This window comes from Podarcis gaigeae, assembly GCF_964106915.1.
Source record: "Podarcis gaigeae genome assembly, chromosome: 1".
NCBI classification, from domain to species: domain Eukaryota; kingdom Metazoa; phylum Chordata; class Lepidosauria; order Squamata; family Lacertidae; genus Podarcis; species Podarcis gaigeae.
Genome location: NC_139678.1, coordinates 120526343 through 120553083, shown reverse-complemented (window position 1 = coordinate 120553083; position 26741 = coordinate 120526343). Strand labels below are relative to the sequence as shown.

Sequence of the window (26741 nt, the reverse complement as noted above, 5' to 3'; positions counted from 1 at the left end):
GGAGTGTGAGACCCTGTTGATTCTCTAGGGCAGGCATGGCCAAACTTGGCCCTCCAGGTGTTTTGGGACTACAGTTCCCATCATCCTTGACCACTGGTCCTGTTAACAAGGGATGATGGGAGTTGTAGTCCCAAAACAGCTGGATGGCCAAGTTTGGCCATGCCTGCTCTAGGACTTTTGTCACCAGCGACCATGATATCAGTGTTGATGTGCTGTCTGGTTTAGAGGTGGCAGACCCTGGTTTTTAATGCTCCCTTTTCTACTTAGATGGCTAAATGCAGAAGATGGTGCTGGCGGATGACCCTACAGCACTTATGCTATGGACTTCCCCATAGAAATCCATTTTATCACCAATTCTACTCAACATCCACATGAAACTGTCATGAGTCTGGGGGTGTGAGGTGAGGCATCATTAAGATGCAGGGGGCACCAGCTCTGTATCTCTCTTTTATCAAATCAGGAGAGGCAGGGGCTGTTTTGAAATAGTGCTTCGGAACAGAAGGACTGGATGAGGCCCGATAAACCGAGACTCGAGCCAGACAAAACAAAGGTACGGTTAATGGGAGGTTCATCTGCCTAGTTAGGCGGCCTTCAAACTGTTATGGATGGGGTTGACCCAGTCTCCCCAAACAGGGGTGGTTAACCTTTGTTTTGTACCGAGGGCCACAATGACCATGGTGCCCCCTCAGGAGGGTCACATGGCAAAGTGGGTGTGGCCAAAGTATAGAAGTGGCCATGGTAAGAATCGTAGTCCTGAATGCTGCCATCCAAAAACACATTTTCTACCAGCTGTTCTACACTATTTTAATTGTTTGAATCATTTGTTATTAAATCCAGCAAACAAACAAATACAGTGGTACCTCGGCTTACATACGCTTCAGGTTACAGACTCCGTTAACCCAGAAATAGTGCTTCAGGTTAAGAACTTTGCTTCAGGATGAGAACAGAAATTGTGCTCCGGCGGTGAGGCGGAAGCAGGAGGCCCTATTAGCTAAACTGGTGCTTCAGGATAAGAACAGCCTCGGTCCAGTATATCTGAAGGAGCGTCTCCTCCCCCATTGTTCTGCCCGGACACTGAGGTCTAGCCCTGAGGGCCTTCTGGCGGTTCCCTCACTGCAAGAGGCCAAGTTACAGGGAACCAGGCAGAGGGCCTTCTCGGTAGTGGCGCCCGCCCTGTGGAACGCCCTCCCATCAGATGTCAAAGCGATAAACATCTACCTGACATTCAGAAGACATCTGAAGGCAGCCCTGTTCAGGGAAGTTTTTAATATGTGACATTTTAGTGTATCTTTCATCTTTGTTGGAAGCCGCCCAGAGTGGCTGGGGAAGCCCAGCCAGATGGGCGGGGTACAAATAATAAATTATTATTATTATTATTATTATTATTATTATTATTATTATTAACAGTTTCAGGTTAAGAACGGACCTCCAGAACGAATTAAGTACTTAACCCGAGGTACCACTGTAATATAAATTTCCAAACGGCGTGTTTTTAGGAGGGGCTGCTTGCTCCTTGTTGCAAGCAAAAGCTCTCTTTAACTGTTTTCTTATTACATTCTGAAATGCATTAGATGCAAACTAGAGTTATCCGGGTTTCTAATTCATTGATTCCGAGAGTCAGATCAAAGGCTGCCAAGGCATTTCTGCTGCTCCCCTTTGATCTCAACTCTACTAGTTAAAACTGTACACACACAGAGAGAGATAGCACAAATCTGCAGTTACAGCTCTCCCATTAAAGTTTACTGCCTTGTTTTGCATCACCTGTGCTTTTAAGTTTATACATCAGGCTTAATGTGGCATAGGCTGCTTTCACGCAACTTTAGTTTATCGAGAGCACCTGCTGTTTCTCTACAGCATTCCAACCGTCACTTAACAAAATGTCAAACATGTCAAAATGTCACGATGACAAAGCACAGGGACGCTTTGCTGCTACTGCCTTGAGCCAGATATATATAAGGAACGCCATTCGCTGGGCGAAAACCTGTTTCGGCTAATCATGTCTTTACAAGCTGTCTTTACTTAACTGTCAGGTGACACCGCCTTCTCCACCCTTGGCGCTGGCAAAAGTCCCAGGTAAATATCTACTTTGGCCGTTAACTATCTGTGGCCTTTTAAAAGCAAGTGGGATGCATTTAATGTATTTCTCTTTCCTCTCGGTTTTAATGGGGGGGGGGCGGTTTACTGTCCATTTGTATGGTTGTTATGTCGCTCTGGATTGCCCCGGGCAAGATCAAGCGAGAGACAGATTTAATAACAAAATTAAAATACTTCTGTGTCACAGATCCTGAGAGACCTGCATTGGCTCCCAGTACATTTCCGAGCACAAGTCAAAGTGTTGGTGCTGACTTTTAAAGCCCTAAACGGCCTCGGCCCAGTATACCTGAAGGAGCGTCTCCACCCCCCATTGTTCTACCCGGACACTGAGGTCGAGCTCCGAGGGCCTTCTGGCAGTTCCCTCACTGTGAGAAGTGAGGTTACAGGGAACCAGGCAGAGGGCCTTCTTGGTAGTGGCGCCCGCCCTGTGGAACGCCCTCCAATCAGATGTGAAGGAAATAAACAACTATCTTACTTTTAAAAGACTTCTGAAGGCAGCCCTGTTTAAGGAAGCTTTTAATGTTTGATGCTTTATCGTGTTTTTAATATTTGGTTGGGAGCCACCCAGAGTGGCTGGGGAAACCCAGCCAGGTGGGCAGGGTATAAATAAATTATTATTATTATTATTATTATTATTATTATTATTATTATTATTATTTACTACTACTACTACTACTACTACTACAGTGGTACTTCGGGTTACATACGCTTCAGGTTACATATGCTTCAGGTTACAGACTCCGCTAAGCCAGAAATAGTACCTCGGGCTAAGACCTTTGCTTCAGGATGAGAACAGAAATCATGCTCCGGCGGCACGGCAGCAGCTGGAGGCCCATTAGCTAAAGTGGCGCTTCAGGTTAAGAACAGTTTCAGGTTAAGAACAGACGTCCGGAACGAATTATGTTCTTAACCCGAGGTACCACATTATTATTATTATTATTATTATTGTTGTTGTTGTTATTGTTGTTGTTGTTGTTGTTATTGTTGTTGTTGTTGTTGTTATTATTATTATTATTATTATTATTATTATTATTATTATTATTATTATTATTATTATTTTACTGCTACAGAATTAGATCAGAAGCCTCATCAGCCAATTTTCCCTCAAGTTGGATTATAAGGATAAGAGATTTCATGAGCTGAGACACAGGGAAGCTAGTTTGGCTAGAAGCCATGTGTATCCAATGAGCCCACATAGTTTTGATCATATAAACCAGGAATGGGGAGCTGGTGGTGCTTGAGATGTTGCAGGACCTCATCTCCTGCAAGACTCAGTCAGTATGGCCAACGGTCAGGAATACTGGGAGCCACAGTCTGACAACATCTCATATAAACATTGCTAGCTACAGCCCATATATTAACATGGACTCAAAAGTCTGTGCTCAGGGGCAAAGGTAACTGATGCATCCTTGGTAACTGGTGCATTGAGAAGCCGTGTCTGTTGCAAGGAACGGAGGCGGTCTCCTTGCAGAGATTTCAGTTTGGTAGACGTGGGACAAGGGGGATGTGGACAGAAAGCCCAAGACTCGTGCCAAGTACTAGCCCCAATGGCACAAGCCCACCCCACAAATACACACCCAGCCAGATACACAAGAATTCCAAACACAGCCTGCAAACAGGCCCCAACAAATGGCACTTGTGTGAACTGCAGCCTTCAAAAATGTCAATGCCAATTGGAGGGAATACGGCAGGATAGCACCGCGAAGTCTCTGTGGAAACAGCATGGGTGGTGAGCGTAACTGAACAGTGCAAAAGGACTATGCAAAGTAGAGAGGATGGCAATTAGGCATGATCAGAAACATATCAAGTAATTTGCAGAGGCGCAAAGAGTAAGCTAGAGCATAGGAGCAGCAAGCCAAAGGCTAGAAAGGAAGCTACTGTACTTTTCCGTCTATAAGATGACCCTATGTATAAGATGCTCCCTATTTTGGGGGACTGAAATTTAATAAAATGGGGGAGATGGCTATATTGCCAGAGTTGTTTGGGGAGGGTTGTTTTTGGGAAAGATTGTGCAGAGTTGTTGGGCTTTTTTTGGGGGGGGGGTTGCCCAAGGTTCTTGAGCTTTTTGTGGGGGGGGAGATGCAGAAAATCACTAACCCTAAAGACAGGAGCTCAGAATTGCTTGCATTGCAGAAGCTGACAAGTGTCTGCCCATTCGCAAACACAAGCTGGAAACCAAACACCCAATTGCCGTAGTGTCAGCCAATCCAAGGCAGCCCTTGACGCAGCAACCAATCACCTGCCCAATTAACGCAGGAGCAGCCAATCGAAAGCAGAGCAGCGACCAATCACCTACCCAATTAACGCAGGAGCAGCCACTCCAACGCAGCAACCAATCACCTGCCCAATTAATGCAGGAGCAGCCAATCCAACGCAGCCCTTGACGCAGCAACCAATCACTCACCAAATCGCCGCTTATAAGCTGCAGCTCACAGCTGCAACCAATCACCCAGTCCCCAAATGCACTGCCCATGTATAAGACTAGCCCCGTTTTTTAAACATTAATTTGGAGTAAAAAAAAACCTCGTCTAATGTTTGACCGGAAACATTTCTTCTGAGTCCCCGGCAAATGTTTCCCCCCAAATCCTTGAAAAGCGCCGATAGCAGGGACTGGACCTCAATGCCACTGAGCGGCAAGACTCCTCCCTCCCCTGAGATCATTTGAAAAGGCCTTGCATAAAATGCTCCAGTCCCCATAGCTGCTTCTCAAGGGCATCTGGAAATCATATAGATGGCATCGTTTGGATCCTGCGCGTATTAAATTACATTTCATTATCTGATCGCTTCTGCCTGAACAGAATGTACCTAGAAATGAAAGGGAGGCAGCAATGAAGGGAAGTGGCTGACTCTCAGACGGCAACTGATCTCATTCCACGGACGAGGAAAACTCCCGCTGATTTCAAAAGGAGCTCAAACGGCACGCTCTGTGGGCATAAATAAAGGGCAGCAACTCAAAGGAGAACGGCTTAGGAGCTGTAAAAATCTGGATCTGGAGCCATATGCAATCTCCTGGATACTTTTATCGCTCCCACTTGAAAAGAAGTTGCCTCGTATCCAAGGGAAATGTTCGTATCAAGTTCAGGAGAAAATAATTATTTCTATTTACAAGGCCAACCTGAAGGCTCTCAGGGTGTGTGTAAGACAAAGACAGCTTCTGCCACAAGGGATTTAAGAAGGAAGGACATGTTACGAGGGAAAATATGTGTGTGGGCCCCCAGAACATAACCCCCATGTTATTGGGGTGGGGGCGACAAACGCCTGCATTGAAAAATCAAGGCACATATTAAGGGCCCTTTTCAGGTGAGGTTCTATCATATCCTGGCAAATTCAGGTTGTACAATTAAAGCTGATTTAGTGCTCTCAATCAACAAACCTGCTACTCCTCCCAAACGAAAGTAAGGCATGCCATGTAACACCAACTGCCCTGGGAGTCCAAGGGAAGAGGGAAGAAAATAAGCTGAGATTCCAGGGGAAGAGGGAGGAAAATAAGCTGGGATTCCAGGGGAAGAGGGAGGAAAATAAACTGGAATTCCAGGGGGAGAGGGAGGAAAATAAACTGGGATTCCAGGGGGAGAGGGAGGAAAATAAACTGGGATTCCAGGGGGAGAGGGAGGAAAATAAGCTGGGATTCCAGGGGAAGTGGGGGGGGGGTAATAAGACAACCCGAGGCAGCTGCTCCTGCAGAAAGGTCCTCTTCCCATCCCTCCTCCCACTGCCAGCTGGGCCATCTACCACCAAGTACCATGTCAAAAAGATGCCAGGAGGGGAAGACAATGCCTGGCGCCTGCTCCAGAGGGTCTCCCCAGAAGATCCTAATGATCAGATTGCTCTGTACAGGGGTGACCTGCCCAGCAGGTTTCTTGGCCCCAAACTGTTTAGGTCTTTAAATGTCAGCAGCCGTACCTCGAACTTGGCTTGCCACACCAGTCCAGATCTCTCAGCCATGTGCATAAAGTTAGGCACTGGCAGCTTCGTCTTATAATAGCTGCTGCTATCCACCATGGGAGATGACCAATGCATGGACCACCATGGCAAGGTTAGCTGCCACACAGATGGAAGTTGGAAAATGGGGACCCTGAGCCACTGAGATTCACTTCTATTCTGGTTTTGTACACTCCAGCGTTCTCTGAATGCACAGTAGATAATAAATCTTGCAATAAAGAAAACAGTGACATTGATTTGGACAGTTTCCCCCAACTTTGGGTCTCCAGCTGTGGCGGTTTTTTTGGACTACAACTCCCATCACCCCTAGTCAGCAGGACCAGTGGTCAGGGATGATGGGAACTGTAGTCCGAAAACAGCTGGAGATCCAAGTTTGGGAAACGCTGATCTAGGAGAACACACACCCCTTCCCAAAAAAATTGCACCTGCTCCTTGAGAGGGAGCGCAACTCTGTCCAGTGTAGGTACACAATTCAATTCTCAGACCTGGGAACCGCACCTCAATTGGGTGTCCACCTGGCTGGGATTCAATTGCAGCCCATGACTGCACCACCATTCAGACTGCAGATTGAAGGGCTGGAAAATCTCATAAACTGTACCAGCAATCCCCATGCCTACTTCCTTTCTCCTGGCTTCTACCTTCCGTCTCTTCCCTGAGTGTTTTCTACACAAGATGAAAACAGTCATCAAAATACAGTTACAGATAGGTAGCCGTGTTGGTCTGCCATAGTCAAAACAAAATAAAAAAATTCCTTCCAGTAGCACCTTAAAGACCAACTAAGTTAGTTCTAGGTATGAGCTTTCGTGTGCATGCACACTTCTTCAGATACCATCTGAAGAAGTATCTGAAGAAGTGTGCATGCACACGAAAGCTCATACCTAGAACTAACTTAGTTGGTCTTTAAGGTGCTACTGGAAGGAATTTTTTTAGTCATCAAAATAACTTTCTCCGCAGCTGATTCGATTTAATCTGGGTGTGGAGGCAAGTGTAGGTTCCACCCACCCACCTCCAGCAACTCCCAATACGCTGAATTCCTCCTGAGCCAATTAAAAGCTGTCATCCAGTTTGCAGGGTCGTTAACATGTGCAGCCGGGCATATTCAATGCGCGTGAAATTGGCAGCGCTTGCTCAAAGAGAGACATCTCAGCGTTTTGTTTGTCTAAGTCAGTGATGGCCAAACTTGACCCTCCAGCTGTTTTGAGACTACAACTCCCATCATCCCTAGCTAACAGGGCCAGTGGTCAGGGATGATGGGAACTGTAGTCCCAAAACAGCTGGAGGGCCAAGTTTGGCCATCACTGGTCTAAGCGCAAGCCAAGATCTCATGGTTGGAGAGGAGACCCGGAAAGTACAGTACCGTCTAGAAACTCAGAATCAAAAATGGCAGGATGGGGGGAGCAGCAGCAGGAGTCAAATAAAGGGTTCCTGTAGCCAAAAAGGTATGTGTGTTTGTGTACATGCACACACCCAAGGCCACGTTCCTGCAACCTACCCCATATTTTTCTTCTTGAGTCAAACACTCTTCCGTTCTGGCCCTTGCTGCCTTAACTACAGTGGTATCTTGGTTCTCAAACTTAATCCGTTCCGGAAGTCCGTTTCAAAACCAAAGCGTTCCAAAACCAAGGCACACTTTCCCATAGAAAGTAATGCAAAACGGATTAATCCATTCCAGACGTTTAAAAACAACCCCTAAAACAGCAATTTAACATGATTTTTGCTATCTAACGAGATCATTGATCCATAAAATGAAAGCAATAAACAATGTACTGCCGTCACACAATCAAACAATCAGTAGTTGAACTGGGTTCCACACAGTCACAAAAAAAAAAGAGCCGCAAAAACGAAAACGCAAAATCAATAGCAAAAACAGACAGACCTCAGCTTAACACTCAAAACAGAAGTGTGGCACTCAAATTGGAAGTGTAATACTCAAAACGAGGCATGTTTGGCTTCTGAAAAAAGTTCGCAAACCGGAACACTTCCAGGTTTGCAGTGTTTGGGTTCCAAGCTGTTTGAGTACCAGGGTGTTTGAGAACCAAGGTACCACTCTATTTCTTGTCTAGGTTGGTTTCAGTGTTCATTATGACACAGTTGCAATTCAAACGAACAGACAGATTAAAGGAATTTGTACAAATGAGGACTGATTATTCTGAGCACTGAGTTTTGGGATTGAACGTGTGAGTGCAATTTTTGGGAATCGCAACGTGTTTTGGGATTTGCAGCATGTGAGTGCAAATCTAACAAGGTTATGTTTGTAGAACGTCAAACAGCAACTCTTGTGTGAAAAGCACCATTAGAAAAGTCTTCCCCAACCTGGTGTCCTCTAGATGTTTTTGGGCTAGGACTCCACATCCTCACTGACCATGCTCTCTGGGGCTGGTGGGAGTTTGGAGTCTGACAACATTTGAAAGGGCATTCTAGCATGAGGAAGTGCTGGCAAAATATCTTGAAAGCCCAAGTCTTTTTGCTTCTCTTTGCATGCAATCTGTCCAATTATTTTCCACACCAGTCATTTCTTTCCAGACTTCATTGACCTTCATCATGATTCACAAAACGTCACTGATAACTGGGGAACACTGAAGAGAACCGGTTATTCCTAAACATTTACCTGGGTGTTTTTGTTTTAAGATCCAATGCTAAAAAACAATGGACTCCTTTCTGTTGCAGAATGTGAGAAAATCAGAAAATTTCAGGGATATGAATGCCTTCTAGACAGGAATAGGCTGAAGTCTGCCAGCAACAAAGGCTTATTTGCAGAAGGCACAAGCTTCCGTTTGAGCTCCTGTCCCCTTTGTTTAGGAATCAAGGTGTGTTCTGCCATTTCACTGTTTGCTTAGGTGAAAAGCCACAGAATTTGAGGTCAACTGAAGAAACCACCTCCAGATGTTAAACTTGCACAGAGCTTTTTTAAAAAAAGGATCCCTTGCATTATTTACTGATAGGTACAAGAACATAGACGGACTTTTAGTTCATCATGGCCCAGATGAAGAATTTATGTACCTGGTAATGATGCAACCCAGGATCAGAAGTACACCACCTCCTTACCTTGAAGAACTTCCATAGGCAAAACTGTCCAAGCATTTTCCAGGTAGGAGATGTAAATGTAACGAGCTGTGTTACAAGCAAGGCCGATATACAGGACTCTAAAGGTAGGAAAGAAAGAAAACGACATGGGCTAGTTTAATGTTTGCCATATCTTGCACATAGTAACAAACAAACAAACAGTTACTAGGCTGGCTTAGAGCAATTTTCTGGCAGTTTTATACAAGGTAGAAGTTTAAATAAATGAATGTAAAAAAGGTAAAGGACCCCTGACAGTCAAGTCCAGTCACGAACGACTCTGGGGTTGTGGCGCTCATCTTGCTTTACTGGCCGAGGGAGCCAACATTTCTCCGCAGACAGTTTTTCCGGGTCATGTGGCCAGCATGACTGAGCTGCTTCTGGCGAAACCAGAGCAGCGCACGGAAACGCTTCCCGCCGCAGTGGTACCTATTTATCTACTTGCACTGACGTGCTTTCGACCTGCTAGGTTGGCAGGAGCTGGGACAGAGCAACGGGAGCGCACCCCGTCACGGGGATTCAAACCGCCGACCTTCCGATCAGCAAGCCCTAGGCTCAGTGGTTTAGACCCAGCTACTGCTCTATAACAGTTCTTCCCATATAGCTCCTTTTCTGAGATATTGGTTCATTGTGCTTCCTTGCATTAATATGGCCCCGGCCATTTTCAAGTTAGGAATGACAGCTCTCTCAAGTGATTTTAAAAAAGGGGGGGGGCAAGCAAGCTTCAATGTTAGTACTGTCTCCTGCCCCCACCTCCAAGACTCTTACAAAAAAAGAGGCTGCTGTGTTTCATGTACCAAACTGGAGGAAGGGAAACCAGCTCTTTGCAGAGGGATCAACTTAACCATTATGCAAGGGGAGATGTGTAGTTCTATAGTGGGGAGGGGGGGGGGAGTGTACAGTCTGCAAAGGACTGAAATAAAGTAAGATGAAGCATGAATGAAATGGTCAGGAATTGTTACCTAGGAAGGTACCTTTCCTAGACTTGCCACCTTTTGTTTCTCCCTACCAGTGTGGTGTAGTGGTTAAGAGCGGTAGTCTCGTAATCTGGGGAACCAGGTTCGCGTCTCCGCTCCTCCACATGCAGCTGCTGGGTGACCTTGGACCAGTCACACTTCTTTGAAGTCTCTCAGCCTCACTCACCCCACAGAGTGTTTGTTGTGGGGGAGGAAGGGAAAGGAGAATGTTAGCCGCTTTGAGACTCCTTAAAGGGAGTCAAAGGCGGGATATCAAATCCAAACTCTTCTTCTTCTTCTTCTCCCGCAAACTAACATGAAGAATATAACTTTCAAAAAGTATTGAGAGCCCAGTGTGGTATAATGTTCTAGGGGAAAGACTGGGACCTGGGAGACCAGGGTTCAAATTCTCACTCCCCCATGAAGCTCACTTCGTGATCCTTGGCCAGTCACTGTCTGCCAGCCTAACCTACCTCACAGGTAGGTTGTTGTGAAGATAAAATGAGGATTGGGGAGAGGCATGTACACTACCACCTTGACCTCCTCTGAGGAAAGGTGGGGTGTGAATGTGAAAAATATAATAAATTAGAAGTTAGAAAGCAAGTACTGTCACTGAAAGGGGATTTGCGAATACCTGGATCACCTGAAAAACAGCTGCAAATGTAAAAATCTTTAATAAAAATTTCAAAAACACAACTTTTAGCCATTACCTGCTGACAGCTAGTTGGCATGGAGGAATTGTATTATACAGTCATACCTCGGGTTGCGATCGTGATCCATGCGGAAGGCACGTTCACAACCTGCAGTGTTCACAGCCTGAAGCGCCGTGTCTGCACATGCGCATTATGCGATTCGGCGCTTCTGCACATGTGCCAAAACCCGGAAATAACCCGTTTTGGTACTTCCGGGTTTGGCACAGTCCGCAACCCGAAAACTCGCAACCCGCAGCGTTCGTAACCCGAGGTATGACTGTATGAGGAGTGAAAAAGTACAATTAAGCATAACTAGTTATGCAGGGTTTTTTTAAAAAAATCTTTTGTTTAAAAACGTTTCATAAAATGTATTTGGGAGGTGGCAGAATGAAATATTTTAAAACTGTTTCCAGTCTTTAGAGACACAGTTTATGGCATTCACATGCTATTTACACATTTCTCAAACTGAGATTGATCCAGCTCTGGTAGTCTCTAAGTTTATAGCATCTCAAGTGTCTAGTATAAACAACAGACTAGGAAGCATATCCAACCAGTTACCCAAGAATGGACTCTTTATTTGCTTGTACTCATTGCTAACGAAGCCCTCCGAAGAAGACAATAAAACACTTAGCAAAATTCCTGGCTAAACAAGGTAGATAAAATACGTAATCAGTTTCATCAACTGAAATTAATTATTTTCAAACATTTCATTTGTAGCAAACGTCTCTTCATTTAAAAAAACAAAACCAAGACTTCTGAAGTTAATACTGGAATATTCTAGAATACTCAGACAGCAGCCACTGATAATCATAATGCCTATGAATAACCGCGCTGAGACCTTCGGGTATAGGGTGGTATAATAATAATAATAATAATAATAATAATAATAATAATAATAATAATAATAATAATGTGTCAAGTCACTTTTAGATGTATGCTTGCCAAGACTGCCTCCTTTTTGTATACATCGACCCACTGTGTGCAGGAGAGCTTTCAATTCTTTTTTAAAAGAACAAAATTTTCTCTGGTGATATGTAGTTCAACTATTGTGAGAAACGGAGGATGAATTATTCACTCCCCCCCCCCCCCGGTCATTTCTGATTTATGTGCATCCCATAACCCCCTTGTTTACTCAGCTCTTTTCTATCTGCAGAATTCCAAAGGAAGTCCATCCGAAGAAATAATTTACACACACAAAAGAAAACAAAGCAATCAGTCAAATATTACTCTATGCAGTGCTATTTTTCTAAAAAAAGAAGTGCCGGAACTCATGCCTCCCTTGTTCTCTTATACAGCAGTAACTTGGTTCCCGAATGGCTTAGTTGTCGAACAAATCAGCTCCCGAATGCCGCAAACCCAGAAGCAAGTGTTCCGGTTTGCAAATGGTTTTCGGAAGCCGAACATCCGACATGCCTTCTGCTTAACTGCAGGAAGCTCCTGCAGCCAACTGGAAGCTGCGCCTTGGTTTTTGAACTGTTTCGGGTGGGGTGCGCTCCCGCTGCTCGGTCCCAGTGCCTGCCAACCTAGCAGTTCGAAAGCACCTCCGGGTGCAAGTAGATAAATAGGGACCGCTTACCAGCGGGAAGGTAAACGGCATTTCCGTGTGCGGCTCTGGCTCGCCAGAGCAGTGATGTCACGCTGGCCACGTGACCCGGAAGTGTCTCCGGACAGCGCTGGCCCCTGGCCTCTTGAGTGAGATGGGCGCACAACCCCAGAGTCTGTCAAGACTGGCCCGTACGGGCAGGGGTACCTTTACCTTACCTTTATGCAAACACCAAGTGTGACATGATTTCTAAGAGGGCATAATGACATATGCTGTATCTATCCCATTTCCAAATAAATGATTTTTTCCTGCCAGCAATAAATAAATGTGGTTTTGTTTTTCCACATGTTGCGCTTAGCTTCGCACTCCAATAACCATTGTCCCAATGTTGAGCCATTTTCTGAAATGACTCCAGGCCTGCATTAGAGCCTGCATTAGAGCATTAGAAATATTGTTGTCATGAGAACATTCCAATATGTATTTGTTTTCTAGCATACGTTTCCCACATTCCATCATGGAACATGTGGAACTGAATGAGAAGAGGGCAGTCCCTATCCTTTTTTTTGCAACTTCAATATGCTTTGAAACCTTAGCAGCTTTCTGCCCATGCGCTCTACATGGGGCTACCTTTGAAGGTGACCCGGAAGCTACAACTAATCCAGAATGCGGCAGCTAAGCTAGACTGGTGACTGGGAGCGGCCGCCGAGACCACATGACACCAGTCCTGAAAGACCTACATTGGCTCCCAGTATGTTTCCAAGCACAATTCAAAGTGTTGGTGCTGACCTTTAAAGCCCTAAACGGCCTCAGCCCAGTATACCGCAAGGAGCATCTCCACCCCCATTGTTCAGCCTGGACACTGAGGTCCAGCTCCGAGGGTCTTCTGGCGGTTCCCTCAGTGAAAGAAGTGAGGTTACAGACAACCAGGCAGAGGGACTTCTTGGTAGTGGCGCCCACATTGTGGAACACCCTCCCATCAGATGTCAAGGAAATAAACAACTATCTGACTCTTAGAAGCCATCTGAAGCCATCCCTTTTTAGGGAAGTTTTTCATGCTAGATGTTTTATCATTTTTTTATCATTATTATTAAAATTATTTTAAAAATTTATCATTATTATTAAAATTTTATTATGCCCAGATGGGCAGGGTATAAATAAAATAATAATAATAATAATAATAATAATAATAATAATAATAGGCTCAGGGCATGAGACAACCTTAATCTCATGGGTTCAAAGCCAATGTTGGGCGAAATATTTCTGCTTTGCAGGGGGTTGGGTCAAGGGTCAAAATCCCTTCCAGCTCTACAATTCTAAGATTCTATGGTTCCCAGGTAGTCTGCTATCCAGGCACTAGCAAGGCCCAAACATGTGTGCCATCAAACCATAACCAAGATCTGTTACCTCATTCATTTCTCTTTTCAGATCAGGAACGGGTAAAGCAGAAACAGGAAGCCCAATGCAGATATATGTGATAGTCTTAAGTGAAAAAAAGAATGCAGCTTGCCACATAGGAACATAAGAAGTTTTTCATCAAGTCAAGACCATTGGTACATCTAGTTCACTGCGCTGACTGACAGCGACGCTGAAGGGTTTCAGAAAAGGGGATATTCCCAGCCCTACTTGGAGGGGTTGAACCTGGGAATTTTTTTTCCATGCTAGCACATAACTCTACTGCTGAGCTACAGAAATCCATTTCAACTACGGCATGGATTGGTGCAATCTTGCTATTTCCTTGGTTAACTGCCAACAGCGTAGCCTCCTGATGAAGATTGCTATGAACAGCAAACTTTGAAAAGGTTGCTCACAGGAGCAAGACTGTTTGAGCATATTAGATTGATCTTGGTCTGACTACACTAGCTACCAATTAGTTTCCGGGCCCGATTCAAAGTGCTGGGTTAACCTATAAAGCTTTAAACGGCTCAGGACCACAATACCTCTTTCCATATGAACCTACCCGGACCCTGAGATCACCTTCTGAGGCCCTTCTTCGCGTGCCTCCTCCTCGAGAGGTCCAGATGGTGGCAATGTGAGAACGGGACCTTCTCTGCAGTGGCTCCCCATCTGTGGAATGCTCTCCCTAGGGAAGTTCGCCTGGTGCCTTCATTATACACCTTCAGGTGCCAGGAAAAAACGTCCCTTTTTAACCAGGCCTTTGGTTGATCTGTTTGACATCTCTTTTCTGGGGGGGGGGGGAGGGGTGCTATCGGGTTGTTTTTATTGATTATATATGTTGTGATCTTTTCTGTGAACCGCCCTGAGACCTTTGGGTACAGGGCGTTATATAAACTCAATAAATAAATAATAGAAATTAAAAATACACAGTACACGTATCTCTATAACGACTCTAAAGTGAAACTGTATTTAAATGAAGAAAAAAATTGAATTATTGCAGCGGGGCAAGCTTCTCATAGTATGGTACCTCCGATTCGCCAACCATGCACTTTCTCAGCTGCTAGAGTTACCCAGACTGGAAGATTATTGTATATTATGTTGCTACCAAAAAAATAAGATAAATAAGCAGCGAGTGACCTACCTCTGTGCCCCAGAATATTTTGTTACCTTAGGCAGAAAATCTTCCTCATTCATTTGGCAAAACAAAATGGTACGCATAAACTAATTCAAAGATGAAAGGTCATAAATCTATTTCCTGGGATGTGGGGGGGAGGGAGTGTTATGTTAGAAATTTGAACAGGAGCAGATGAATTTTGTGGACCAAACATTTCTACTACATCAGAAACCAAAGTTCTTTTAAAGCAACCTCCCAAAACCGGGTTTTCTTAACGGTGGCATTGCTTTAAAGGCATACTTGTGTTTTTTCAAGCAAAACGTGCAAAAAATGACAGTTCAGTCATTAGTTTTGCCAGCACTTTCTCTTGAAAGGTACTCTTATTTCATTTATGGCAGCATGGCAGAGAGATATGGAATCTATGTGATGTCACCCTGCATTACAGTGCTGTCCTGGGCAAAGTCCCAGCTGCCAAATATTTCCCCTGTGGCAGCTTTTGAAAGATCATCTTTCAAGGTTAGGCACTGGGAACTCTATTTGACCCCACCGACGGTTATTATCCATGCTATGGAGAACAAAGTGTTTGCGCCAGTAAAATCTAAGCCTGAGGCTATAATCCTATACCCACTTTCCTTTGAATAGGCTTTGTTAAACTCAAGGGGGCAATTGCAAAAGGGCTCACTTCTGAGTACTCACAGGTTTGCACTGTTAAGGTACATGTGGCTATATCCAAGTGAATTAAACTCTGGGTGGGGCCCACTGAAACCACGCCAAATATGATTCAGTGGGATACAACTCAGGCAATTCCAGCTGGTCCACTCACAGCCTTACTTAACAGCCGGTTTGCATGCATGTATTTCTTGTGTGGTTACTATAAAAAGGTAAAGGGAACCCTGATCATTAGGTCCAGCCGTGGCCGACTCTGGGGTTGCGGAGCTCATCTCGCTTTACTGGCCAAGGGAGCCGGCGTACAGCTTCCGGGTCATGTGGCCAGCATGACTAAGCCGCTTCTGGTAAACCAGAGCAGCGCACGGAAACGCTTTACCTTCCCGCTAGAGTGGTACCTATTTATCTACTTGCATTTTGATGTGCTTTCGAACTGCTAGGTTGGTAGGAGCAGGGACCGAGCAACGTGAGCTCACCCCGCCATGGGGATTCAAACCGCTGACCTTCTGATCAGCAAGTCCTAGGCTCTGTGGTTTAACCCACAGCGCCACCCGCGTCCCTATACATTAATGTAAAAGGTAAGGTTTCCATGTGCTCTGCTTTCCGTAACATTGCGCAATAAGCGGTTTTGTCATGCTGGCCACATGACCCGGAAAAGCTGTCTGTGGACAAACGCCGGCTCCCTTGGCCTGAAAGCAAGATGAGCGCCAAAACCCTATAGTTGCTAGTCGCTTTTGACTGGACTTAACCGTCCAGAGGTCCTTTACCTTTTATACGTTGATGCATTTGAAAGTCTGAATCATTTACCCCACCCTGTTCAAAACATCTCCACAGTGTCTGGTTTTAAGCCAAATAACGGCTGCCACCAAAAGAACAAGCCTTTCTCATGCAGTTTGTGAACTGGCTTCAAGTTGACAGTTGTCATGCAGATGAATTTATTAATCTGTAATCCTAACAGTGGATGGTACCATGTTATGCGGGAGAAATAAAACCATCAACAGGTTAAAAGGTTTTCTTTTTTAAAAATCCAGAAAATACTGGGAAAATCCAGAAAATAGCTCCTCAAACACTGACGTATCTAATAGATCAGATATAATAATACTGAACATTTACATAGTTCTTTTAACCATTCAAAGAATTTCACAGGTATATTCAAATATAACCCTTACAAGAGCTCTTTAAGCTAAGTTATTATTATGCTTCAAATTGCACATCAGAGGAATGAGGCTTAGAGTGGCTTTCTTAAGACCACCTAATTCAGTTTTGCCACATATGAAATTTGAACGAGGGACTATCCCGATTCACACCTTAAGCTATGTACACACGGTACATTTTAAAGCGCGTACAAACCCTCAAATAATTTTGGGAACTGTAGTTTCCCCCAAAAGAGCTGCAATTCCCACCACACTTAAACCCATTATTCTTCCCGGGGGGGGGGGGGGACAGAGGTGCTTTAAATGTATATACTTCACTCCCCTGGGCTGCAATCTTAAACCCACTTACTTGGGAATAAGTCCCACTCACTTTAATATAACTTGGTTCCTTGTAGATATGCTTAGGACTGCACCATTTTGCCATCACAATTCTTTTGCACCTTCAGATGCGGCGGCAAATCTTTGTCTCTCCAAATGATTCAACTCCCAGCAGCCCCAGGCAGCATGGCCAGGAATCAGGATTGACGGGAGCTCTAATCCAGCAACATATGGAGGGCCAAGGTTTCCTTGCACTATTACATTCGTACCTTGGATCCTGAATGCCTTGCGAGTCAAACATTTTGGCTCCCAAACGCCACAAACCCAGAAGCAAGGGTTCCGGTTTGCGAACGTTCTTTGGAACCCAAATATCCAACGGGGCTTCCGATTGGCTGCAGGAGCTTCCTGCAGCCAATCGGAAGCGCGCTTTGGTTTCCAAATGTTTTGGACGTCAAACGGATTCCATTTGACTTCCAAGTTACGACTGTATTGTTGGAACTCCGTTCGACCGAACTGATAAGGCTCATCTTCGGAATTGCCTCCCGATGATTAATTGACGACCTGATCCTTTGATAAGGCCTCAGGCACGTCGTCCCAGCAGAGCTTCAAAGCAGCACGGAAGGATGAGATAGTATGAGCTACATTGCTATGCTTTGTTTTCTAGCTACGCAGAGAGCAAAGAAATATACATCCTCTCCCTGTGAGAGCAGAGAGCAACAGAACAAAGGAACAAAGGAAACAGGAAACCACTAACGTCACATCCCATCTCCCTTCCCGTGAGACTTGAAGGTCTCTGGAATGTAAACAGAGTCCTGTGACTCCCAGCAGCTGCTCAGTGATAAGAACAGAAACTAAGATGTATATCTATGCTTGGCGCAACACTGACTACGGCTAGTCAACTTCCACCATACCGTTTGCTTACCTGATGTGTCCAATTAGCTCGATCAACTTGTGGCTGAAGAAATACGCGGTCAGTTCGGATACGTGACTCAGGACGGAGCAGACCCCGAAGAGAGTGGTGGTGCCGTTCAGGTCCTCCAAGTGCCAGTAAAGGAAGGTGAAGACAAATCCGTACCCAAAGCCCATGAACCAAGCCACAAAGAGCACGGAGCCATATTGGATACTGCAGAGCAGCTTTATCAAGTCCCAGAAACTAAAGGAGGGCGACTGGCTCGTGTCACTCGGGGTCTCGTTGGAGGAGTCATGGGAGGAGTTCCTGTCCGCCTGGGAGACGTCCCCTTCTTTGCTTTGATTCTCCTCTTGTTTGTAGTGGTTGTAGTGGAACCGGAACTGGGTGGCCACGATCAAGGAGAGTGTCATCAGCACGCCAAAGACGATGAAAACAATCCTGTAGTTCTTGTACTCCGGGGCTTTGCAGCCTTGCCCTTCGATGAGCACATCGATGCGGGTGGCGTCGATGCCGATTCCTACGGAGAGCATGGCCAGGCCCCAGCCCAGAGAGCCCCACATGCGCTGGAGCCCGTAGCGATCTCGGTGCTTGCCAAGGTACTGCAGGGTCACCGTGTCCACAATCGTGACCGACGAGGCGCTGAAAAACTCCCCTATGATAACAACCATCAGGATGAGCAGAAAGATGGCCTCCACTTCCTGGTGGTCGTAGACGAGAGTGGCAGCCCCGGTGGTGGCAGCGGGAGGCACCGTCGAACGGGTCAAATTCCCCAACGACCCGGCAGTAACGATGCCTTTCGGAGTACTGGGAGTGACCACGCTCTCTTCGGCCCTCAACGCGTTCCGCATGGTCAGAGGGAATGTGGTTTCAGGAGGAGTTGAGCTCACCGCCGCCAAACTATAAGGAGAAACGTCTCTTTTCCTCCGGCCCTCCGGCGACGCAGCCCGGGCGGTAGGAATCACCGAAGGGAGGGAGACGTTTTGCGTGGTTGTCGTCGAGAGGTGGCTGGCGTTGGTGGGAGAGACTGGCGGCGAGAACTTTGGTACGCACCTTAAGGTAGCCGGTTTGACGAACCCGATTCCCAAATTGAACAGCACCCAACACAGGAGGGAGAAGAGGAGGACGACTTTCCCTTTTTTGAAGCGGTCCGCCACCACGCCCCAGAACGGAGCGCTGCAGAACTCAATGAAGTACCTGATGCCCACCAGCAGCCCGCTCTGGCTGGGCGTCATGCCCAGTTGCTTGTAATACACGGGAAGCAGTGGGTAGAGCGAACCGTAAGCAGCATAAAAGAAAAAATAAAAGACTTTGGAGATCAGGAGATCGTTGTTCACTTTGACACAATGCTTTTCGAGCCAATCCAGCTCCTCGTCCGGAATGGTGGTGGTGGTCTCTGTCGAAGGTGTATCGCTTTGGGTTTGGGGGTCTGGCTCCTTCGAAATCCCGTTGAAAGGGTCAGCGAGCACATACTTCCTCTTTTGCTCCTCTTCGTCGTCGGTTAAAATGGCTACTTTGTCGTCGGCTGCCATGGCTTACTGTCAGCATGAGCTACGTGCCCAGATCTCCAAACTTTAATTCAAGTAGCCTGTGGAAACACACAAGAATCACCACGGTTAAAACACCATGCTTGAATACAGGCTAAAATATAGACCAGAGATGGAGAACATGGCAACGGCCAGACGTTGCTGGACTACAACTCCCATCAGCCCCAGACAGAATGGCCAACAGCCATGGATTTTGGGAAATGTAGTCCAATAATTTCCAGGGGGCCATAGGCTCCCCATTATGATATACTCATTTCCTATGGAATAAAATATGTCTTTTATCATTTATGGCTACAGTTCAGGATCTTAAACAGGACTTTAGGACTGAAGACAAACGTATTAGCCCTTACTTACAGAGATACGGCAGCAATGAATAACTCAATATTTTATTAACAACTTTGATCCTTCCTACAGTAACATAAGACCCTTGCAACATTTGTAAATACAGAACTAATAAACGTCTGCATGCAATTGTCAAAAAATCTCTAGTTCTTATTATACGAATGACAGTACTCCAATAAGGAAAGGACAAAGGATTATTAAAGATACCTGAAGTGTCTCTATGAGAAATTAATGCCAAGGTTATTTATGTATCATTAATTACCACATTTTTCGCTCTATAAGACGTACCAGACCATAAGGCGCACCTAGTTTTTGGAGGAGGAAAACAAGAAAAAATATATTCTGAATCTCAGAAGCCAGAACAACACACAGCGATCGATCCCTCTTGCTGTTCTGGCTTCTGGGATAGCTGTGCAGCCTGCATTCACTCCATAAGACGCACACACATTTCCCCTTACTTTTTAGAGCAAAAAATACGGTACTTATTAAATTTCTGTTTCTGTTTCTGTTTGCCCACCTTCCTTCCAAAGGAGCCCAGTGCAGCAACCAATGAGGGATAAAACATTAAAATCACCATTAAAAAATTTCTTTTAAATTTCTTTTAAACAATTTCGATACAGATGCAGTCTGGGAAACATCTCAACCTAGATGGCTTATTGAAAGAGAAAGGTTTTCAGTAGGTGACGAAAAGACAACAGAGATGGCACCGATCTATTATATAAATTCAATTAATAATAATAATAATAATACTCAAAACAGGGTAGGTGCTACCACACTAAAGGCCCTGTTCCTACATTTTGTAGAACAGACCTCCTGTTAAGTTGTTATTCACAGGAAGCCATACTGTGCAGAGTACAGTGAAGGGATGATATGATCTTTCAGGTATGATTATTTATCAGTCAGGAAGAATATTATGGATCGACTGCAAAGAAAACTTGCTCTAATTCTTTTGGAGGGATGGCATTACCTCTTCTGGCTACAACCCTCTGTGCCACATTGAAGGCTGTTCTGGAAGATACCACAGAAGCAAGGCTTATTAATAATATCAGCGAGTCTCAGGTTGGGGCCTGATTTATTTATTTTTAGTGACAGTTAACAGTGTTGGCTCTGCTTCTACAAAACCCACAGGTGTTCAGTACCTGAGGGGGTGGGTGGGAATGGGAACAGGCCACAGAATTCATACTATAAAGGGAATAAATGAACCGTGCTAAAAAGTGAGGGAACAGTTCCTAGCAGGGTGGATAAAAATCAATGATTTTTTTTATTTAAATGGATTTTTTATTTAAATCAATTTTTTAAATTTAAATTAGATTTTTAAAATTAAATGCTTTTGGAGTTAAAAAATATTTCTAAAGACAGTTTTCTATTTAAGTTACATTATAGTCCAAAGGCTATTCATCAGGAAATAAGGATTTGTTTTAAATTTTTCCTGTGTGCTGAAACTCACTCTAAATTTTTAATTTTTTTTAAAGGGTTAAACCACATCAGTTAACAAACATGGATACATATGCTGTAATGTTTTTGTTTTAGTTAAATAAATTGTTTAAATTGTTATTAAGGAAATGATCATTTTTCTCCTTCCAATAAAGCACAGAGGAAAAGTTGTCCAAATATAAACAGCTAACTTATTAAACCTCACAATAATTATCTATGTATTTCTAATAGTATAACCAAATCAGTAATTTTTGATATAAAAATGTAAAAAATAACTCTGAAAAGTTATTATTCCAGAAATGAAACCTTCATCTGGTTGTAAATATGAAGATTATACCAGCAGGAATGGTGTTTCTGTTAAAAAAAAAAAAATTTTAAATCAAGTCTTACTGGTTCCTAGAAATCTGGGAGGGCTTTTCACCTCAGAAGAAGGGAGGATAAGAGCCCGAGTCAATAAGCATGCAGCTTTCGCGAGCTTTTTCAGTCCTTTCCACATTCCTATACAAAATGACTGGATCCGTACTTCTTGGACTTTTGCGCACATCAGAAAAATAAAAATGGGAGATGACTATTCAGAATGCCCTAGTACAGCCAGAAGTACTTTGTGCAAATATATCAAAAAGATTACAGTTCAGACGGCGATGAGAGTCGGGAGGCAATTAAAAGAGTTAACGGAGGCAGAATCACACACAAACACCTATTACGCTTTCTTTCGCTGTACCAAGAGTGAAGCTACGTCTAGTAGATGAAAAGTTGAAACAAGGTCTGGGTTCAAATGCCACTCTTTGGTTGTTGTCGCATTCATTTTCTGAGGAACCATTGCAAAAAAAGGGAGTGTGTCCATAGGGACAAACTTCCTGTTACATCATACTCAATTAATAATAATAATAATAATAATTTATTTATAACCCGCCCATCTGGCTGGGTTTCCCCAGCCATCCTGGGCAGCTCCCAACAGAATATTTAAGAACACGACGAAACATCTGACATTAAAAAACTCCCTAAACAGGGCTGCCTTCAGATGTCTTCTAAAAATCAGATGGTGGTTTATTTCCTTCAAAGCCTGACTCTGCCCTCCTCACAACCACAATCCCATGAAAGGAATACCCAGATAGGGCTACAGCCTCCCACAAACTCCATAAAAATCAATTTTTCAGAATAAGTTTTCAGGGCCAGAGCCCACAGTATCCCAAAGCCCCTTATGGACATGGTCAGGTTAAAATCAGTTGCAATTATGATGCAGGACTTGGTACCATGATGAGATGAATGACACATTATTATGAAGTCCAAATGCAAAATCCGAATAAATTTTGCTGTACTATCCAAAATCCGTGGCAAAACCATGAAGCCTATACCACTTCCTTTTAGATTAGATCTATGTGTTTTAGGCACTAGATCCTTCCTCCGTTCTTCACAAGATTGGTCAATAAAGATTAGGCTAACAGATCAGTCAAAAATGGCTCAAATACTGAGTCAGGTGTTCGTTTTTTTAAGCATTAACTTTATTAGAAAAGGGGGGGGGGGAGAATTAGTGTTTAAGTCTTCAAGGGCCTTGGTATTTCTGCCAACTCCTTAATAGTAATTTGAAACAATCAAATTAGCTTTTATAACATCATAATGTGGGAATGTCATCGAACTGGCAAGCTTTCTGGAGATGGAGTTTGTATAAATTAGTTTAATAACAAACCAAGAACCGATGGCAATCTCTTCACTAGTATTATTATGGGATGGGCAAAATGAAGGTGGATTGGATAAAGTATTGATTCTATTTTTTTTTGTTAGCCGCCTGGATGTTTATTGCAAGACATATTTAAAAGAGCTAAATAAGGACAGTAAAATCTGGCCCATGGCTACTGATGACAAATTAACTTAAAAATTAAGATATAGTAGAGTAGAAAAATATATAATATTCATTTTCAACAACTAGGCAAAAAAAAATATTTTATGACAACAATGTTTAAATGCCTCTAGGGAAATATGGCACTATTTGGAATTCTTAATAACTCTTCAGCTTCAAGTGATAATACCATAAAACTCTGAGGACAATATCCTGATATTACAAATAAAACTTTTTATTTTTATTTTTAGAAAGGGCATACTACTACCCTCCAATAGCAATAATTATCCTTCTCCCCAGGGACTGTAAATGTAACAACCCCAATTTGTATTGTTTGGGAATGTTTAATTTTAATTCAATTTTATGTTTTCTGCTTCGTTTCCTTATTTCGTATATGTTATAAGTTAATGTTATGTGTTACACAATAATATGTTTCGAATAAATAAAAATAAATATTATGATGAATTCTTTTTACTTTCCACAGCATTTCTATAAATGCTAACCATTTACCGAACATTTTTATTTTATACAGGAACACCAGGTCAATCTATCATTTCCCAACCTGGTGCTCTCCAGAGACTACAATTCTCTTTAAACCGTTTTTGCACAGCCATGTCATGTTTGGACTGATCAGAGTTGTAAATACAGAAAAACTTCAGTGTGCCAGGTTGCAGAAGCCTGGCCTATAATTGCATGGTTTTTTGTTTTGTTTTAATGAAATTTAAAAAGAACAGAAATAATGCAAAATACAGCAACCATTTTAAAGGAAGCTGAAAAAAGCTACACCACGGTATTCTTGGCTTTGTAGAATATTTGCAAAGAGTTGACTGCAATCAAATATTAAGTAGTTAACTAACTGGTCAACCACCAATATTTGACTGGTCAATTGACCAAATGAAATTCCTTCTATAGATTCTCTTAGAAAGCTAAAACTACTGAGAGTTTTGCTCAACTCTTCCAGGAAACCATACGGTTTCTATTTCGTAACTTCTACCCCGGTTACCGATGACAGTGTGGTTTTCTACATGCGCTGAAATACAACTCCCTAAACCTCTGAAGGAAATTATGACTTCTCAGAAGTTTCTGTAAAGGGACTAAAAAAAATTAAGGAAAACAGTCATACCTCGGGTTGCAAACGTGATCCGTGTGGGAGGCACATTCGCAACCTGCAGCGTTCACAACTCGCAGCGCCACATCTGTACACACGTGTAACACGATTCAGCACTTCTGCACATGTGCAAAGCGTGATTTAGCGCTTCTGAGCATGCACTGAAACCCAGAAGTAACCCATTCTGGTACTCCAGGTTCAGCACGGCCCATAACCCGAAAACACACAACCCACAGCGTTTGCAACCCGAGATATGACTGTTCTGCTGATATTGGATGATCGAAAAACCATTAGAAGACTTGAGTAGAGACCCCCTGCCTTATTTTAAAGCCATTATAGATTTGTGAATGAGCTCTTGCTGCTAACCCTAAGTCACTAGTTCCATCATCATCATCATCATCATCATCATCATCATAGTTTATTTATACCACGCCCATCTGGTTGGGTTTCCCCAGCCACTCTGGGTGGCTCCCAACAGAATATTAAAAACACGATAAAACATCAAACATAAAAAACTTTCCTAAACCTAAGGTGAATATCAGATACAGAGTGAGGTTGCCTAAGTTGTCTTAATACTTGCTGTGCAAACTTTTCTTTGCAATGCATGCATTTGCATAACTGTGTGGGGGTTTTTAATGAAAATTCAGGATTTGTAAGGATGAGGCAAGTTTAATCGCTGGAACAATCTTATTAACTGCAAATACTGTGATACTGAAGTTTCTGATTATTTATTTATTTATTTTATTGCACTTCACCAGAAGGTGCTTTTTCTTACATTCTAGGTAAAACCAAACCTTGCAGTCATTTTCACCACAGGCAATGGGTGGGGGGCAGGAATGCCCACCATCACTGATCTTCATCCTCAAGATCAGGGGTCAGCAAACTTTTTCAGCAGGGGGCTGGTCCATTGTCCCTCAGACCTTGTGGGGGGCCGGACTATATTTTTTTGGGGGGGGGATGAATGAATTCCTATACCCCACAAATAACACAGAGATGCATTTTTTTAAGCACACATTCTACTCATGTAAAAACAACAGGCAGGCCCCATAAATAGCCCAGAAATGCATTTTAAATAGAAGGACACATTCTAGTCATGTAAAAACACACTGACTCCCAGGGCCAGATTTAGAAGGCAATTGGGCCGGATCTGGCCTCCAGGCCTGTTTGCCTACCCATGCTCAAGATACTAAAGTACTGTAGCAATATCTCTTATCTACCCCGATCGCCCTGAAGTTTAGGTCAGGTTGAACCCAGCAACTTAAAATGCACAGTCAACAAATATTTGCCTTTTGAACTTATCGATTTCCAGGTGCCTTTTGGGCTTACTGGTTGCATGCAGATGAGCTCCAACAGAGAGCTTACCCTCTCCCCCAACATGTGAAACTGTCCCTTGCACCTTTCAGAGCTGCTGAGGTCATAGAAACCGAGGAAGCCTGGTGAACAGCAACTATGGGGGGGAAACCCAGAAATGGTGCTGTTTAGCCATCACACCTGGCCATACGCTCACCCGCAGATTCTTCTGCAAGAGTAAGCAGTGAAGGAAGAACTACGCCGAGCAAATGAAACCAGTGTGCATTACTAAATGTCATCCGGGCACTGACATCTACTTAATAAAAGGGAGGACGTGTTTTAGTATGTGTAAATATCCGTATGGAAGGAGCAATAATTGGGGCCGGATTTAGGTTTGATGAGGCCCTAAGCTACTGAAGGTAATGGGGCCCTTTATACGTCCAGCTGTCCGTTGTCAACAACAAATTGTTGCTGTTCTTGTGTGTGTTGAATATATGCTATATGGTAATTTATGGACCTACAGTCGTACCTTGTTTTGCGACCGGGATCCGTTTTGGAGCCCCGGCCACTAGCCGAAAAGAACGCAGGGGAAAGGGCCGCATTTGCGCATGCGTGCGGAGCTGTTTGTGCTTCTGCGCATGCACAAGTGGCAAACCCGGAAGTAACCCATTCTGGTACTTCCGGGTTTGCTGCGGACGTTCGCCGGAATGGATGCTAGACGAGGTGGACGTTCACGGAGGTATTACTGTAATAGGTATCTAAAGCCATTTGCACATGTTGCCATGCAACCAGTCCATGCAGAATGTAGGCACCCTATATATAGAAATGAGCAAACCAGTGATATTTTAGGGAGCAGGCTAGCAGGCGGGGCCCATTACTTGCATCATAGGAGCCTCCACAACACAAAACACTGTTGCTGTATGTAGGTTTGTTTGTTTTTATCTTATATTTCGGAAATGTACATCACTGGTTTTTTTCCTTTACATTTTTTGGGGGCCCCCAAGAGAGTGTGGCCCTAAGCTATAGCTTGTTTAGCTTATACATAAATCTGCGACTGAGCACCACCGACACTTAACAGCAGAACCTATTATTCACATGTTAGTTTTAGATGATCCTTCAAGGGACTTGGAAGCACAACGTTGTTGATTCAAAAGGAAGTCCCTGCGAGCTCTGTAGGGTTTTTCTTCCTAATATACGTGCTTCAGACTGAAGCCTTGCTCAATAGAAATAATTATACCCTCGCCGCTTACAATGGTAGTGTAAGCCTTGCTGAAAGTCAGCACGATCACATCAGCACAAATTATCATTCTTAAAGAACCCGACCTCCACTCTGGGCTTAATT

The 26741-nt window shown here is 43.9% G+C and overlaps 1 protein-coding gene and 1 long non-coding RNA gene across 9 annotated transcripts in view; one reads left to right on the top strand and one right to left on the bottom strand.

Annotated features, from left to right (window-relative positions):
• MFSD6 (major facilitator superfamily domain containing 6) overlaps nucleotides 1-26741 on the bottom strand; it is a 43918-nt gene that overhangs the window by 10948 nt on the left and 6229 nt on the right. For all 4 annotated transcript variants that reach the window (XM_083707528.1, XM_083707531.1, XM_083707530.1 and 1 more), the window contains exons 2-3: nucleotides 17857-19429; nucleotides 9082-9179 (exon numbers count right to left, since the gene is read on the bottom strand). In XM_083707528.1, coding sequence (XP_083563654.1) covers nucleotides 9082-9179; nucleotides 17857-19373 — 1615 coding nt within the window. In that variant the 5' untranslated portion in view covers nucleotides 19374-19429. The remainder of the gene's footprint in view (nucleotides 1-9081; nucleotides 9180-17856; nucleotides 19430-26741) is intronic.
• On the top strand, nucleotides 1660-25738 carry LOC310833315. 5 transcript variants are annotated; one of them, XR_014558628.1, is made up of 3 exons: nucleotides 1660-2073; nucleotides 23534-23639; nucleotides 25419-25738. It is a non-coding gene; the product is annotated as an uncharacterized lncRNA (long non-coding RNA). The 5 variants fall into 5 exon arrangements; XR_014558629.1 differs by lacking the exon at nucleotides 1660-2073 and adding an exon at nucleotides 20280-20612; XR_014558630.1 differs by lacking the exon at nucleotides 1660-2073 and adding an exon at nucleotides 20649-20789.